This window comes from Mustela lutreola, chromosome 8 (assembly GCF_030435805.1).
Source record: "Mustela lutreola isolate mMusLut2 chromosome 8, mMusLut2.pri, whole genome shotgun sequence".
NCBI lineage: Eukaryota > Metazoa > Chordata > Mammalia > Carnivora > Mustelidae > Mustela > Mustela lutreola.
The window spans coordinates 27,107,897-27,125,062 of NC_081297.1; the positions used below are offsets into that span (position 1 = coordinate 27,107,897).

The window sequence follows — 17,166 nt, forward strand, 5'->3', positions numbered from 1 at the left end:
TAGTGACCTATTTCTAGAAAATCCTTTAGATTTGGATTGAAATATGATAATAAAATCGCCAAAACCTAAAGATGGTGTTCTCCACCTGGTGTCATGCAAACAGGTGGTTATTGAGCACTACCTGGGGAGATTTCTAGAGTACCGAGCTGACATGTGGCTTCCTGGCAGTGAAACAGCGTGGGGGCCGGGGGTGGGGGAGTTGGTGGGGAGTGTCTCAGCTGCTCAGACTGGAGGGGACCTTCAGCTCTCCAGGTGAACTACCTAGCTGGCCCCAGGCGAGGGGTCCCTCCTGTATGCTGTTCCCTCCCTCATCAGGTGGTGGTGTTTGTCTCCCACCTCTTCCTGGTAGGCAGCTTTGCACACGCCCCTGCCCCCGGCTCTCTGAGGGCAGGCCCACATCTGGCCACCCATCCCTTCCGCCCCGTGCTCCCAGACACTCGGTCTTCACTGGCTCATCTGAAGAACCCCTGCACTCCTCCTCTCTCCTTCAACCTGCACCGTATCCCACACAGATGTGGAAAGAGTCTGGGTGTGAAAGGCAGATACGATTGCACACTGCACCGTTTTTTACTGGGGCAACCCAGCCATGACCAAGACAGAAAGTTCCAGCTTCTATGCCCTTTCCATTCAGGGTGCCAAACAGAACCACCCAACCGAAATTCCAGCTCTGCTTCCTCGTGTCCCAGGGACCTCTTCTGTGAAAACGGGGCTAATGTTTTTGTGAGGATGACATGAACTGTGACGCAGGCAGCTCCTGCCAGGAGTCTGGGAAAATCCACTTCCTCTTCATTTCCTCCCAAGCGCCTGAGGGCACAGGGTGGCCACGGTGGGCACCCTCTATTGGCTCGCCACGCATCTTCCCTACCCACTAATACGTCTTTTAATGTTATGGGGTTCCCTGGAATTGGGGTGCCAACTCCCCATAAAGGCCAGGTGCACCATTGAATACAAAAACTACAGATGCCCACGTAGCATTTATGAGGCTCTGACTCTCTTCGGGCATCTTCTGGCCTTATCTCCCCCAGCTTCTGAAGAAGTTCTGTGTTCATTCTTGTACTGTAGGGGGAGGATTCAGAGGCTGAGAGACGTGGTGCCCCGTTGCCAAGTCCCTGCTGCTAGCGTGTCGCAGAGCTGGGACACAAGCCCAGACCTGCTCACTCGAAACCACTCCTGCCTCGGGAGGCTCTGGGCCTGTGTGTTTTCCAAAGAATATTCACTTCCCTCCTTCCGTAAATGTGGTACCACTTTAAAACTTGGAGCAACAGTTCTATCTTTCAAAAGTGCTCACAGCACCTCTGTTTTCTCTTTGGCTCCTGCACGAATCTGTCACATGTGGAAAGTGTCCTTTCCAAGTAGCACTCAACTACTGTTCGGCCGACCTATAAATTTTGCAATCTTCCTCCTCTGACTGCGGTAGAGAAGTTCCATCCATCTTCCTGCTTCATTAATCCCCAAAACAGCTCAGATGAGCCTCTTTTAGCATCCAAATTGACACCCATGTGGTCCGTTGCTGAGATGAGGGGTAAATCCTTTCAGCCCTGGTCGATAATTAGACATTCCCTCCAGTTCGAGGCAAACTCTCCCAGTAACTGGGGATAGGACCAGAGTTGGCAGGGTGCTTGTCTTTTCTGGAAGCCAGAATGGTGAAGAAGAGAGAAGTTGACACTGTTATGTAACAACTGTACCATTAGCAGCAAGGATTGCTGGAGGCGGGCGCTACCTAAGTAAGCTGCTTATTAAGCAATACAGTCTCCAAGTTTGGGAGCATCTTGGAGGTTGATTAATTGCCATTTTCCGGATGGGGACATCATGGGTCTAAGAGTTGAGTGACCCGAGGTCTTATACCAATCAATAGCAGATATATGATGGAAACCCAGGTCCCTACCCTGCCCATCACCGTTTCTCTCAGAGGTAGCAGAGTGACATCTTTTTTGATTTCAAGAGGTGAAACTTAAAACCTCAGCATGGTCTTGTGTGTGCCAAGGCATACATGTGTTCAAATAACCAGAAATGGGTAAACCAGAGCAGTGAAGAACTTCTGTACCTTTCACCAAGTCCAGGTGCTGATGGGAAATGATCTTGCCACCCGCATTTCTTGTTCACACATCTTTAGTTTGTAAGACTCCTGCTGACCTGAGGCCTTTCTCTGATTGAGTTTCTTCCTGGAGTCCTTCTGGGTCACTTGAAAATAGCAGTGAATCAGTGCTTCCCAACTCCAAGCCCTCCTGCTGGCCTCCCTTGTACGTGTCTGGCATGATGGTCCAGGGATGCCCGAGGGCACCTGTCGGAGGCAGTAGGAAGCTGCCGTAGCATCGCACTCAGTCATCTCTTCTCATGGTCACCATGTTTGCCTGGTTGCATGGAAGAGCCGCCCAGGCTCAGAACCCTTCCCCCAGTGCCCTGGATTTCCTTTCAAGAAACAAAGGCACTGGGAACCTCTTTTCAAATGCAGTGTTTCAAATTCGTGAATCAGTGAATGCAGAGCTGTCCTAGCTTGAGGAGCATGGAGTAGGGGGCCCCTGAACCCCTGAATCTCCATGATCCTGTTCCCAACCTCAGGCACAGCAGCTCCAAAAACCTAACCGCAAACTCAGGCATCCAAAGAAACAGTTTGAAAATACTGCCTTTGTATGCAGAGTTGCACAGCGAGGTCTCTTCTTGAGCACCAAGGTAGCATCAGTGGATTTTCTTTCCAGTTCTGCTTGTGTGTGTGTTTCACTCCCATTGAATCTACCCTGGATTTTGAGGACTGACCTGTTTAAGCCACTGTATTAAATGTCATATGTGCATTATCTCCTTTAGACTTTATGATGGGTTAAGGAGGGCAGGTCATGTACCCAAGGTTACACAACTAGTGAGCAGCACAGAGTGCATCAAAACCAGGTCTGCTTGACCTCTGCTCACCATCCAGTTACCACTAAAAAAAAATCTGCATGGCCAGGCCAGCTCAGTTACTTTGTAAAAATTTAACTTGGTACCCAGCACTGCATTCCTCGTGAAGCAATTTCCAGAATAAAGGTATGAGCTGGAGCCTGCCTGTATTCATAGTTTCAGGTACAGAAGGGGCCTCTTGAGTCATCCACCCTATCTTATGTGGGTTTGGTATTTAGACTAATTATTATAAATAATAATAACTTAAGTAGCACTAATGAGCACTGTAATTCAATACCAAAGCTCAGAGAACAGATTATCCAAAAATGTTGTGCTTTGCCTCCCGAAGTTGAATGTTCTCGTGATATCTGCCATTTTGAGCACGGTGAACCCTTAGACCTAATAGATCATCATTTCCTGTTGAGAGGTTAGGAAGGGGTGAAAGGGAAAGCAATGAGTTTTTCATGATCTCTGACTACAGTCTTTAGTTTAAAATCTAATTTATCTGATAAGAGAATCGCTACCCCAGCTTTCTTTTGAGGCCCGTTGGCATGAAAGATGGTTCTCCATCTCTTCACTTTCAGTCTGGATGTATCCTTAGGTTCCAAATGGGTCTTTTGTAGACAACATGTGGATGGGTCCTGTCATTTTATCCAATCTGAAACCCTGCTGTTTTATGGCAGCGTTTAGGCTGTTCATGTCGAGAGTAATTATTGAAAGATATGTTTTTATTGACATCATGTTGCCTGTGAAGTCCTTGTTTCTATATATTGTGTCTGTAAATTTCTGTTCTATGACACTCTTGGGTTCTTTCATCTTTTATAGAACCCCCCCTTAATATTTCCTGTAGTGCCAGCGTGATGGTCACATACTCTTTTAAACCTTGCTGGTATTGGAAGCTCTTTATCTCGACATCCATTTTGAATGTCAGCCTTGCTGGATAAAGTATTCTTGGCTGCGTGTTCTCATTTAGTGCCCTGAATATGTCTTGCCAGTCCTTTCTGGCTTGCCAGGTTTCTGTGGACAGGTCTGACGTTATTCTGATGGACCTTCCTCTGTACATAAGCATTCTCTTCCCCCTTGCTGCCCTCAGAAGCTCTTGTCTAAAATTATGATTCTTTAGTCTCACAATCAAGTGTCTCGAGGTCTTTCTAGATTTGTTGATCTTGGAGGGTGTTCTTTCTGCCTTTTGGACACAAACCCTGGTTCCATTCCCCAGACTGGGAAAATTTTCATCCAGAATTTGTTCAACTATATCTTCCAGTCTTCTCTCTTTCTCCGCCTCCTCAGGGATCCCAGTAATTCTGATGCTGGAACGTTTCACGGCATCATTTATTTCCCTAATTCTGTTTTCATGGCTTCTAAACTGTTTCAGGCCTCTTCCTGATCCTTTTTCTCTGTCAGTTTATCCTCTAGATCACTAGTTCTGTCTTCTGCCTCTGTTCCCCTAGCTGTTAGAGTATTTAGATTAGAACAATGAGTTTTTCAGGGCGCCTGGATGGCTCAGTGGGTTAAGCCACTGCCTTCGGCTGGGTCATGATCTCAGGGTCCTGGGATCAAGTCCCATATCGGGCTCTCTGCTCAGCGGGGAGCCTGCTTCCCTCTCTCTCTCTCTGCCTGCCTCTCTACCTACTTGTGATCTCTCTCTGTCAAATAAATAAATAAAATCTTTAAAAAAAAAAAAAAAAAAAACAATGAGTTTTTCACTTGAGCTAGAACTTCTTTAATATCATTGGGTCCAGTTTTCTCCAGGTCTGTTTTTGAAACCTGAAGTCTGACTTCTTCCCCACATTATGTTACATCCTTATTAATGCTTTAGATGGTGGAATGGAGAGAACCCCATTAAGGGTTTCTGTGTCTGCCATTTTGATTGGTGAGTATGGCTCAGAGAACCAGGTTAAGACACATCGTGATTGTGCTGTGGGATCTTGGATGGGTGTAAACTAGAGATAGTTGAGGACTGATAAGCACAGGATAATTGACTTCCAGAGGCAAGAAATCTGAGCCATATCAGGAGGGGAACCTGTAGTATTGTCCAGTGATGTGTTGCCTTCATGTCTGACAACTATGAGGTCAGGAGAGCCTTAGTAAGATTCAAGCTTTTGTTCGGGTTTGCTGTTAAAGTTGGAGTGCTGCAACTGAGCTTGGCAAATTCTGGGGAAGAGCTACAAAAATTAATGAAAGTTTGGAAGGCCGGTTCTATAACTTAAAGGTACTCCTGGGTCCTAGATTTCTTTACCAAGATGAGCTACAGCTTAATCATAGCATCCAAGTATATGAATGATGACATTTATATATTTGTTCAAGGTAATATTTATTAGCTACTGTGGAGGCATGAAGATGATGTGTTCCTGCAGTGATATTCTCTATTTCCAGCTAAGGTGGTCTGAGGGAGAAAAAGTGAAAAGCCCAAGTCGGAGTCAAAATAGACATAGCTGTTGAGAAATATTGAGTATTAGGGTTCTAGGAACCTAGTCACATGGTAAGAGACTGTTCAAGGACTAAGAAGAATAGTGTATTTAGGGGGATGATTTAAGTATAGCAGAGGTTTCTGATGCAAAGTCATAAAGACCTTTCTAGCCTGAGAATTCTAGGATGCTTTCTTTACCATTGGAAGAGACAGAACACTTGAATCTGCCAGTTGTGACTGCATTGTTCTCAAGTCTGTCATCTGATCACTGACTTGTCCCAGATTTCATACAGAAATACAGTTCCTACCTGCTTCTCTACCCACCCACCCCCAAAAAATCCCACTGGAATTTTTCCTGGGATTGCAACAGTTCTCTTGTTTAATTCCTGGAAAATGGATACCTCTACAGCATCAGGCCTCTAAGCCATGACTCTGGTATACCTTTCTGTTTTTTAGGGTTTTAATGTTTTTCAGCAGAATATTACAGTTTTCACTATAGAGATCTTACACATCTTTCTCTAGATTTATCCCTAGGTATTTGATGTTGTTTGATGCTGTTGTAAATGGCATCATCATCTGAGCCCCTTGAATACACACCCAGGAACATCTGTCCACATTCTTGGGCATGAGAAGCGATGTAATCAGTTTCTTCTTCCCAGGGCATCAGTGAGCCTTGTCAGAACCTATCAAGGAAAACATGTTTAACAGCTTCATTGCTGGAAACCCACTTTAGGAGCCAAACAATGCAGCCCTGAAAGTGTTCTTTTGATCCAACCTAAATTCCTCCAGTTGGCATTCTTGCATATTTCCTTTTGTGTTTCCTTCACAGTTTGCCTTCCCCCAAGATTTCATATCTAGCAGTCTGCTGTTTGAATCATCATGCAGATATTTCCACCCTGAGTGGTAAAATATGTATAACTTTCATCAGGAGGGAAATTGCTCATGACACAGTATTAAGTTATAAATACATATAATGAAAATCAAAATTTATTTTTAAAATATGTGCGCTTTGATTAAAAAAAAAGATCAAAAGAATACACAGAAGTGGTTATCTCTGGGGGACTTATTTATAGACTATTTCTATACAGGTCTCCATTTTCAAAATTTTTATGACAAGCATGCATCATCTTTGAACTAAGCCAAAAATAAGCATTCTTTTTTTTTTTTTTTTTTTTAAAGATTTCACTTATTTATTTGACAGAGAGAGATCACAAGTAGGCAGAGAGGCCGGCAGAGAGAGAGGAAGGGAAGCAGGCTCCCCGCCGAGCAGAGAGCCCGACGCGGGACTCGATCCCAGGACCCTGAGATCATGACCCGAGCTGAAGGCAGTGGTTTAACACACTGAGCCACCCCGGCGCCCCCAAAAATAAGCATTCTTAAATGGAAAAAAAAAGAGAGAATTAAAACTATGTATTAAAATTACTGGCCTGAATTTTAACTTTCCCCTTCACTGCATACATCTTATTAAGATATGCTAGTGAAAATCAAACAGGTATGCCATGTATCTTCAGATTATCAAGAAAGAGAAACTTCTTTTCCAGGCATGTCAGTTTTCCTGCCATTTATAGTGAGCTATAAAATCCACTAAGTGCCAAGAATTTGCTCCTTGGCCCTGGGACTCCGCAGCACCCGCTTTGTGCCCCCCTCCCCTGACTTCTGGGTAGGTCCCACCTCCATGGCATGGGCTCCAGTGACGTGCTCCACAGTCCAGATATGGGTCCCCTGTCCGCTGCTCTAGTAACCCCACTGTTTATTGACAGGTTCTCAGGAATCCGATAGCTCTCAGTCGGCCAAGAAGGACATGCTGGCCGCCTTGAAATCCAGGCAGGAAGCGCTGGAGGAAACACTCCGCCAGCGGCTAGAGGAACTGAAGAAACTCTGTCTTCGAGAAGCTGTAAGCAGTTCACATTCTGTGTGTGTGTGTGTATTCTTCTGTCTTCACGTTTTTATGAAAAGCAAAGGTGGGGATTGCACAGTGAGCATCAGCGGAGGGCAGGACCACTTCTGAAGCACAAATGTGGGAATCCCAACCCCTACAACATGCCCTGTTATGAACAGGAAGAGTGGACCTTAGTGAAATGCGACCATCGCAGGTAGAGTTGCTCTGCTCGAACCCTCATTGGGACCCCACTGGAGACCAAATGACAAGTAATCATGGAGGTCCCTCCTGTATGCAACATAGTTTATAAAACGTCACTTCCTGTGGTGTTACCTCCTTGGACATACTGGCTTGCCACCAGCTTCCTAAAATTTGTGCCCGAGTTTATTGTCATGGTGCTTTTGTTTCTCTTGAGGATAATTCACACTGATCTTGGGGAATCCTATGGAAAAGCCTCAGTGGGGATGAACAAGGGAACGAAGATTTCGCTTGGTATACAATCCCCTTTCAAACTCATGATCTGGTGCTTCCCTTTTTTAAAATGAGGTCTCAGCCTAGGGATGTTTTTAATTTTATGCAAAGCAAACCTTCCTCAAGCCCGTGTACACACTGGTCTTGTGTCGCCAGGGGATTTAGATGCTGTGGCCCGCCACTTTTGTTTGCTGGAATATCTGCTTCCACCTTCTCCTGTTCATTCCATGACTGTTAGCATGTTTGAAAAGTTGATTTGGTCATGCAACACACATGCGGGGGGGGGGGGTATGCACACACGCATGAGCACGGGTTCGCACACAGACGCTATCGGGTGGGAGCCCTCCGGAGAGCGGCTGTGCTCTGCGTGATGTCACACAGAGCTCTGGTGGTCAGCAGCTCGGAATAGGAAGCAAAAGAGGTTCCTGAGCTCAGTTGAAGAGAGTAATTTCCTCTGCCCCCAAATCCCAGTGCCTTGCCCCAGGAAGCATGAAACAAGGGGCTATAGAATGGGATCATATTACATTTCAACTTGACTTAATTAGGCTCTGGGCTGATTTCAGCAGCCCCGCACCAGCACAAATCCCCCACAGAGCTCCAAAAAGCAGCCGGCCTGGCCAGGATATGTGCTGAGACTCTCTCAATATTAGTAACCTTTTCATAATCTCCTGAAAGCAGTGAATAAAGGAGAGCTTGGGTGTCTGCATTTAATAATTTGCATAAGACTAGTTTTGTTTTTAATAAAGGAAACATCCCTAAACCCAGCAGGGAATCCGCATCAGAAAGCTGGAGAAACATGTCAAGGCAGGGTTAGCCTGTGTTACAAAGGCCTCCCTGTCTCTCTCGAAATAAAAGCAAAATAAGGAAAACAAAGCTCCCACTTCTTAGAGAGCGTTGACACCAGAAAACAGAACTTGAGTGGAAGGAGTCGCCTCTCTGGGGGCAGGGGCCCTGGGGGCTGATTGCTTGGTGTCACTCAGCCAGTCTGCAGACTCCCCCAGAGGGAAGTGGTGGGGGCGGGAGACCCTTCTCAGTAAGGGTCTCGCTCTTTCTCTGGGTCAGTATGGAGAAGTGCTGTTTGTCTGCTGGGGAGTGGGCTGCCCAGATGCAAGAGAGTGAGCTGAGCCTGTGGCTTGGGTGTAAGCTATGCCAGAACAGAAGGGAGCAGGCTGACCCCCTCTGCAAGCGCCAAAGCGAGCTCCTCCCCTCTGTGGCTCTGGTTATCTGTGAAGGCAGATTAAATATGGAGAACCCAGTACCTTCTAGTGGGTGCTGGAAAATCAGTAGCCTTGCATTCTTAAAGTAGTCTGTTTCAAAACTGCAGACACGTTAGTTATTAAGTCAATGGTCTGTTCATATTCCCCTCCTTTTTGTAAGTTTCAAAGTAGAAAGGAAAAGCTCTAACCATATAAAATCCACAGTGTGTTATGTTATTTATAGACCAGCTTCTAGGGGAGTAGATAAAAATGTTGCAGAATAAACACATAACTACTCTGGAGACATTTGAACCACATTTTTTTTTTTTACAAAAACAGGGAAGAAAATTGCAGAGCATTTCATACTCAACAGTTGGCCATTATGTTCAGAAACACTTACACTGGGGAGTAAAAAGCCCAAGAGTTCATTTCCTGGTGGCCTAACCCAGGCGAGAGGCCCAGGAGAGTGAGCGATGGCTGTGTTTGTGCATGCCAGTTGCTCGCTGTCTCTCTCTCTCTCTCTCTCACAAATACACACACACACTGCGCACATATACACATACAGCCCAGTGTATATACACACAAACATATGTATGTGCACACTCCCTATTACACACAACTCAGTGCACACACACACTTTACTGATACATCCCAGAGCACACATATACAACCTAGTCTCACTCCCAGCGCACACATGCACACACACACATGCATACACACACACAGCCTAGTGCACACACACACAGTGCATGCGCCCATCCCAGTGTGCACACAAGCACTCTATGTGCACACGCAGTGGTGGGGAAAGGCGAGATCCCTCCTTCTATCAGAAGGCAGGTAAACACCTCGAATCCTGTGTTTGGGGCTTGCTCACACACTCATACTGGGCTGCCTGGCACAAAGGCTCTCTGTGCAGATGGACTGGGAGCTCCTCTGTGTCTGAGCAGCCCTGTAGGCATTGTCGGGGGACTGGAAACCCGGGGCTGGGCCTTGCCAGTGGAGGTGCACGGTGGCTCTCCCACAGGCCTCTGGCCCTTGGAGGTGACCCCGTGCACTGGAGGCCTCACCTCAACCACGTGGGTTACAAACTGATCTTTATTCCCAGACGTGACCTCTAATATGAAGCCTCGTTCTAATCCGGAATCGCTGCACAGACCTCGGCGTCTGCCAGGGTCACAGTCACTGTGGTGGTCCATCAGCGAAGTTCACGGTCATTATAGTCACACAGATTTCTAAGAGCTGGAAATGCACAATAGGTCTTTTTAAATTACTTGGTCACTGAAATGGAGTCTATTTTCAGTTTCTAGTGAAACTCTTATTTGTATACATGTAATGTTTTCTAAGCTCAGCCTGCGCCTTGAGCACCTAACCTGAGTTGAGAAATTACTATGTTCAGTTTCTAGTTTATGTAATACGCACCTTTCTTGGCTTTGCCATTTAGATACTGCTCCTCCTAAGAGCACTCATTTCAAGGACATTCTGAACTTAGATATTTGTGAGGGACTATTTGATGCAGCAGAAAGACGCAGAAACTGGACAGACCAGAGCTGTCCTATGGGCTCTGGCCCCTCCTGGCTGTGTGGTCCCACCTGGCACATTAGCAGGCACGGGGGACACTTGGTAAATTAACAAATGGGTGAGATTTGGGTTTTATGATGAACGTCAATGGCGCTTTTATTTACCCAAAAGACATTTACTTTGGGGAAAACTTTTTGAAGCACATCTGTTTTACAAAGAAAGGGCTGCTCTCATAATTTTTTAGAGAAAAGAGGGGCGCCTGGGTGGCTCAGTCAGGTAAACATCTGCCTTCGGCTTGGGTCCTGATCTCAGGGTCCTGGGATAGGGCCCCGCATCAGACTCCCTGCTCAGCAAAGAGTCTGCTTCTCCCTCTCCTTCTGCCCCTCCCTCTACTCAGGCATGCGTGCATGTACTCTCTCTCCCTCTCTCTCACATAAATAAATAAAACCTTAAGAGAGAGAAATGAAATTGCATTTCAGGAGCCCTTAGATGTATTGCTAAAGGTGACAATTTCAAGCCTACGCACTGAATCTAGGCTTTGAAGCCAGTGCGTGTGCATGCATGAGTCCTAGGAACCGAGCCCATGCTGTCTTCTGATTTCTGTTCTCGTGGTGTTGCTCGTATTCAGGAGCTGACAGGCAAGCTGCCCGTTGAATATCCCCTGGACCCAGGGGAGGAACCACCCATCGTTCGAAGAAGAATTGGGACAGCCTTCAAGCTGGATGAACAGAAAATCCTGCCCAAAGGAGAGGTGTGTTTTTCTTGATCTTGCTGGATTCTCTCACTTTAGCCATATTTCCCCCAAATATTGAGGCATCCATGTTTTCTGTAACAGGGTCTTCCTTCTACCCAATACCAAAGGCCATTTCCCCTTCCTCCCCAGAATCTTCCATTCTCCCTTTTAGGTTAGCTGCTCAGTCAGCGTGGAGCTCCCCTTGGTCCGATTTGTTCGCTCGCATGAGTAGGCATTTCACTTTCTGGGGAAGTTGTTTGTCCAACATGATAGGCCTGTCGGAAGCAGCAAAGTGAAGCTTGGGAGAACATCCCAGACACTCAGGGGTACCTGTCTTTTTAATGGCCTTCCGGCTCTTTGTTACTCAGAGCCCAGCCTCCTGTGGGAGGAAACAACCAAAGGAGAAAGAAAGGTCTTGCCTATAGGCACAGGGCTGCTGTTGACTGGGGAAGGACCGTAGGGCTTTGCTGCTAACACTGCTGCCAGCAGATGAGCTAGATGCTGGGCTGTCCTGATGTCATTCGTCTGCATTTGGAGGAGCCACTGAAGCATTGCTCATTTATCACCTCCAACACTAAAAGTTGCTGGGGGCTAGGGCTGGAGAGTCCAGATTCCAGGAGGTACGGGGACTTGGGTCTCCCTCTGGTTAACAAGCTCTCCAGCCTCAGACCGAGAGAGTCGAGGCCACGTAACCCTGTAGGCCTCAAGGTCACCTCCAGGAACTGTCTTCGTGGATTTATTGAGTGAAGCTACAAATTAAAATGCTATTGAACAGAGGACTTACAAGAATACGAATCAAAGCCAAAGGGGAAGGGAAGGGAGTACCGTGGCCACGTTGAAACAGATATTCTTACAAAAGGGACTGAGAGAAGCTGGCGTTCTTGAGTCACAGCCACAACGGGTGAGTGTGAGGGCAGATTCAGGGGGGACGCAGGTGCCCTGCAGCCACCAGCAGGGAACCAGTCTGAGATCCCATCACAGGGCCTCAGGGCACAGGTGGACTCACCAGAGGCTTCGGGCACATCTGACGCTCAGCAGTTTTCCTCTTCTGGAAGAGGAGCTTTATAATCCTTATGTTTTGGAGTGGTCGCTAGGATTATAGGTGCTGGTGGGTGGGAAACACTTAGCTTGCTACTTGATACCTGCTCTATGCTCCATAACCGTGAGCTGCTGCTGCTGCGGGCGGGGAGGAGACAGCCGAAGCAGGGGCTGCGGGTGGGCAGAGCAGGGGGGAGCGTGAGTGGGATTTAGAAGACCATCAGGTCAAGTACTTCTCAAATCCTCTGTCGCTGGGATTGCCAGGGCAACACTCACTCTTATGCTGGACAGACAGCTGGACTAAACTTTGAAGAGCAGACCCCACCTTAGCAAGAACCCACAGCCCTGAGTGCCTTCCCACCAGCAGCTCCTTCCCACACGCCAGTAAGCGAGGCCTTTCCTTCCCTAAGAGGTCCTTGTGCACCTGTCATCCTTACCTGTCCCTGCGTGTATTGGTCCAGAGTTAGTGACAGGAAGTACCCCCGAGCCGGCAGGAGCCCATGCAGGAAGAGCCCTCTAGGAAGGAAGGGCTCCCCACCCTCAGCTCTGTTGCTGCCTCTGTTTCTCCTGGGAACGCACTGGACTTCCCCGTCCACACCGCAGGCAGCCATCTGGACACCCGGGGCCGGTGGCCGTGTGCCTGTCCGCTCCGGGAATGCGAACGCATCCTGGGCTCCCACGCCGGGTTGGGCCCCAGAGCCAGAGCTCTCCTCACCGCCCGGGGACAGCTGCTTCTAGCAGTGAAGCCTCACAGACCAGCCTTTGTCCTTGGTGACTTGTTTGTTTCAAGACTCCGGGCAGGCATCCATCCCCACGTTCCTCTCTCTCCAGAAAGCCAGTGCAGCCAGCACTGGAAGGACCTGGAAGGAGCTGATCGTCTCCGAAGCAGTTCTGTGTCCTCCCTGTGCTTCCCCTCCCTCCAAGTCCCCGCTCCCTCAGGCTCAAGGTGCTCAAACAGAAGGGAATCCCACTAAGTGTGTTGTGCTCCCTGCCAGCTCCGGGGCTGGCATGGGCTGCTGGGAGGCAAGCTTTGTTATGCGGCGTTAACCAAGAAGGTCTGTCCATCCCCATAAACACGGGGATGGGTCCCTCGCAGTGGGTTGGTGGGTTGGTCCCTTCCTGTCAGATGTTTGCAGAGAGGCGGGCCACCTGCAGGCCATCCCTGTCCATCTGCCCAGTCCTGGCAGCCGCAGCCTCATTTCTCCTGGGGCCGAAACTGTTTGAGGATATATTCACTCATTTGCTTCTTCTGGCCAAAGTCAGGGGTGGCAGCCGCAGGGAGATGACGGAGGGGAGATCAGAGAATGCCCTGGGGCGTTCAGTCCCAGGAGTGGGACCCCAGCTCCTCTGCTCTCCTGTCGCGCCTCACAGCCCAGCACTGCTGCCACCGGGCAGGTGTGAGGACCGCTGGACGTTGGAGAATGGGCTTCCAAAAGAGATCTGCGGAGTGGGGTACATCCCACCATGAGGGGCTCAAAATATGAGAGACAGAGGGCCCATGTGAGCCCCCTGCTGGCAAACCCATGGAAGCCTGCTCTGGAAGCAGTGGTGCCTCCCCGTCCAAGGTGGCAGGGAGACGCCACCCAGACAGGCTCTGATTTCCCCGAGGGTCTGGTCTTCGTGACCCTTGCTGTGGAGACCAGAGAGATGAAGCCGAGTGAGCCCATGCCTCCGCCTGCTGCGGGAAAGCTCTGCTTCTCGCCGGTGCTGCCCATGTAGTGACCAGCACTCGTCTCCTGAATGTAACAGGGGCCAAGGGTCCCGAAAGTGGGAGTGCCAGGGCCTGGCTGCCGGAGATTTTAGGGAAGGGCCACTGCGGGGTCAGCAAGGTTGGGGCTGGGACCTGGGAGTGCTGGTTTCCTGGTAGGAGAGTCTCCCTAAGAGTAGGGCGCGCTGGCCTTGGGGCAGGGCCCAGGAGGACAGTGCCTCCCTCAGCTGCTCCCTGAGTCGTGTCCCTCAAAGTGTCAGCAGCCTCCTCTCCCTCCCACAGGAAGCCGAGCTGGAACGCCTGGAACGAGAGTTTGCCATTCAGTCCCAGATTACGGAGGCTGCCCGCCGCCTCGCCAGTGACCCCAATGTCAGCAAAAAACTGAAGAAACAAAGGAAAACCTCTTACCTGAATGCACTGAAGAAGCTGCAGGAGATTGAAAATGCCATCAACGAGAACCGCATCAAGTCCGGGAAGAAGCCCACGCAGAGAGCTTCTCTAATCATCGCAGGTCCGTGCTAAGCCCGCTCCCCACTGGAGCATCGGGACCCAGCCCCGGGAGCGGGGCCAGAGCTGGCTGCCTGTGGGATCTGAGCGAGCCATTGAACCACCCTGGGCCTTAGCTTTTTTTTTTTTTTTTTTTTTAAATCCGTAAAGCGAAGCTAGCCAAGGCCCGATACCAAATGAGAGCAACAAAGGGAGGTCGGGTCCACAGAGGAGGGGGAGTGCACGGTCAGAGTGTCCTGATCACTCCTTAGTGCCCCGTGGAAGAGCCCGCAGCCCTGGGCCGCACACTCTCCCCCGCCCTCACCAGGAGCCGGGCTGAGCTCACCCAGCCGGTTCAGCCTCGCTGGAGTTGCCCAGGCTCTGACCTCCTCAGGGACCCGAACGCCTTACCCACATCTGGATGGCTGGGGCACGCGGCAAGCCGGCACCCCCACTGAGCCTCTGTCCTCAGAGCCACTCCAAGGGCCCCTGACCTGGAGCCAAAGCCGGGGAGGCTGCGGCTGCTCCTCTCTGACTCTCTAGCCCCCCAAGCTCAGGTCAGCAGGGGTTAGGAATCTGGGTGATTCTATGTGGTAAACACTAGCAAGAAATAGCCCTGAATCCACCAACACCGCCAAGTCCCCCAGCGGTTACAGACCTCTTTTTCCGTGTTTAGCGGACTCCGTACATGTCAAGTGTTCTTTCATAGTTGACACGTTGAAAACACTTTGGCTCTAGGAAGACCAAAAGTAGAACAGAGGTTCGAGGGGCTGGGGGAGGAGGAGCGGGGAGTCAGAATTTGATGGGTATGAGTTTTGTTTGGAAAAATGAAGAAGTTCAGGAGACGATGGCGGTGCTGGTTTCACAAGAATGCAGATATGCTTAATGCCCCTGAACTGTGCGGCTCACGGCGGTCAAAATGGTAAATTTTATGTTATGTATGTTTTACCACAATTATATATATTACATATATATGTAATAATAATATCTAATTCATGAAATATAATTGGGCAACCTTAAAATGTGGGCTTACTAGGGAAGCCACGCTGTACTGCAAACTCCCAAGGCACCAAAGTCAAGGTTCTCTGTCCCCTAGTTGCTCACAGTCCACCAAGTAACACCAATAAAGTGACTTCCTAGTTGAGGAAAACCAGAGAGAGGCCATAAAAAAATCCTTTCCCTCTAGGAAATTTGGAGTAACTGTCTTTCCCCATCCTGCCCCGTTGTCCGTGGCCAAGACTTTGTCCGTTCGTCACCCACTTCTGAACACAGCAGCAGCCAGCCCTGGTCTGTGTGATGCCTCTTTGGGGACTCATTGTGGCCCTCAAAGGCCCTCAGGGAGTCGCAGCTCTGTGGGAGCACCCAGCATGGTCACCTGAGCTGAGTTTGGGGTCGGGGGTCCTGTCCCTGGCCGGCCACGGAAGAACCAACTTCCCCAGCCCGCCCGGCGAAGTCTGTTCTGTGAGCCCTGCCACCAGAGTCTGTGTTCAGATCTGTGCCTGTCCCCCCTGGCGCAGGGTCCCACCCAGGTTTGCAGCCTTTTTTTTTTTTTCCTTAACTGTTTAAGAATATATCTTCTTTATTTTGCTGCATCCTTTAAATACGGTTTCTGCTGCACTCGAATTAGAGGAATAATTGTAGTGCTCTGTAGTTCCTTAGCCTGGTGTTTTATTTCAAGAGCTAAAACCCTAAACTTGGAACTTTCAGACCTGAGACTTCTGGCTCCTTTTTCCAAGAGAGCAGAGCTACTGCAGACAAACCACTCCTCCCTAGGTGGCCCTCAGTTTCCCCAGATGTTAGAGAGGAAGGATTATTTGGCTCCCTCTTGGGCGTGTCTTCATGGTTAACTAGTATCCATAAAAATAAGCCTTGGAGAGAGAGAAGCTGTATTTAGCAGCTTGTTTTCACTACTAATGACTTAAGAGGTTTATGGAGAAGACATTTATGGCCATAAGAGCAAAGCCAAGTTCCTCACCCTAGTTTGGCAGTTTTCTTTCTTTGGTCCAGTTGGAACACGCCCTGAGATTGGGCCGGGACAGTGACGCAGCTTAACCAGGCCCAGGCGGCCTTTATCTTGGTTATTAAGCTACTCAGCACTGCCAGTCCCAGGGAAGCAAGAGCGCAGACAGACAGACAGAGACACTGGGGCACAGTGTAGCGTCAGGAGTAGGGAATGACCCACCCCAGGGACTGTCCAAAGAAATGCCAGCCAGCACTTTTATTGTGTTTCAGGCGATCCTTCTGATCAGAAAGAGGACATGATGGTTCTAAACTCACGATTTTTACAGAGAGGGCTCTGTCTGGGGGAATGTGTGAAACTCATAGACTTTTGCCTTTTATCTTCTCAGATGGAAATATTGCCAGTGAAGACAGTTCCCTCTCAGACGCCCTTGTGCTAGAGGACGGTAGGTTGTCCGTTTCCTGCTTCAGAACTCGGGCCCAGAGTAAACAGGCATTGGGCTGCGTGTCTCCGGGCACAGCTGGGTGGAAAGGCAAGAGCCAGGCCCGGGTGGCAGCCGGGTGCTCCGTGAGTCCCTCATCCCCGGCGCTCACGTGTGCGGTTGGGAGCAGGTGGGCGCAACGTCCACTCATGTCTGTTGGAATTGGAGTATCTTCGGTGGCCCCGAGGTAGTGGATAAGGTGACAGACCATGAACGGTGTTCTGGGTTGTGGTTGCCAACACCACATTTGTAACTAAACACCGCGTGCAGCTGCCTTTTGATTTTTCATCATTTCTGGAGGAACGACATGGACTTTGGCTGGATCACAAGTCAAAGATGGAAACCTACTAGAAAAGCCCGGGGTTGGCAGGAAGCAAAGCAGCCCTCCACATCGTCCTGAGAAATAGTGAAGTTG

The 17,166-nt window shown here is 49.2% G+C and overlaps 1 protein-coding gene across 10 annotated transcripts in view; it reads left to right on the forward strand.

Annotated features, from left to right (window-relative positions):
• Positions 1–17,166, forward strand: part of FRMD4A (FERM domain containing 4A) — a 609,448-nt gene that overhangs the window by 565,762 nt on the left and 26,520 nt on the right. For all 10 annotated transcript variants that reach the window (XM_059184088.1, XM_059184090.1, XM_059184094.1 and 7 more), the window contains 4 exons: positions 7,042–7,175; positions 10,974–11,096; positions 14,107–14,335; positions 16,659–16,715. In XM_059184088.1, coding sequence (XP_059040071.1) covers positions 7,042–7,175; positions 10,974–11,096; positions 14,107–14,335; positions 16,659–16,715 — 543 coding nt within the window. The remainder of the gene's footprint in view (positions 1–7,041; positions 7,176–10,973; positions 11,097–14,106; positions 14,336–16,658; positions 16,716–17,166) is intronic.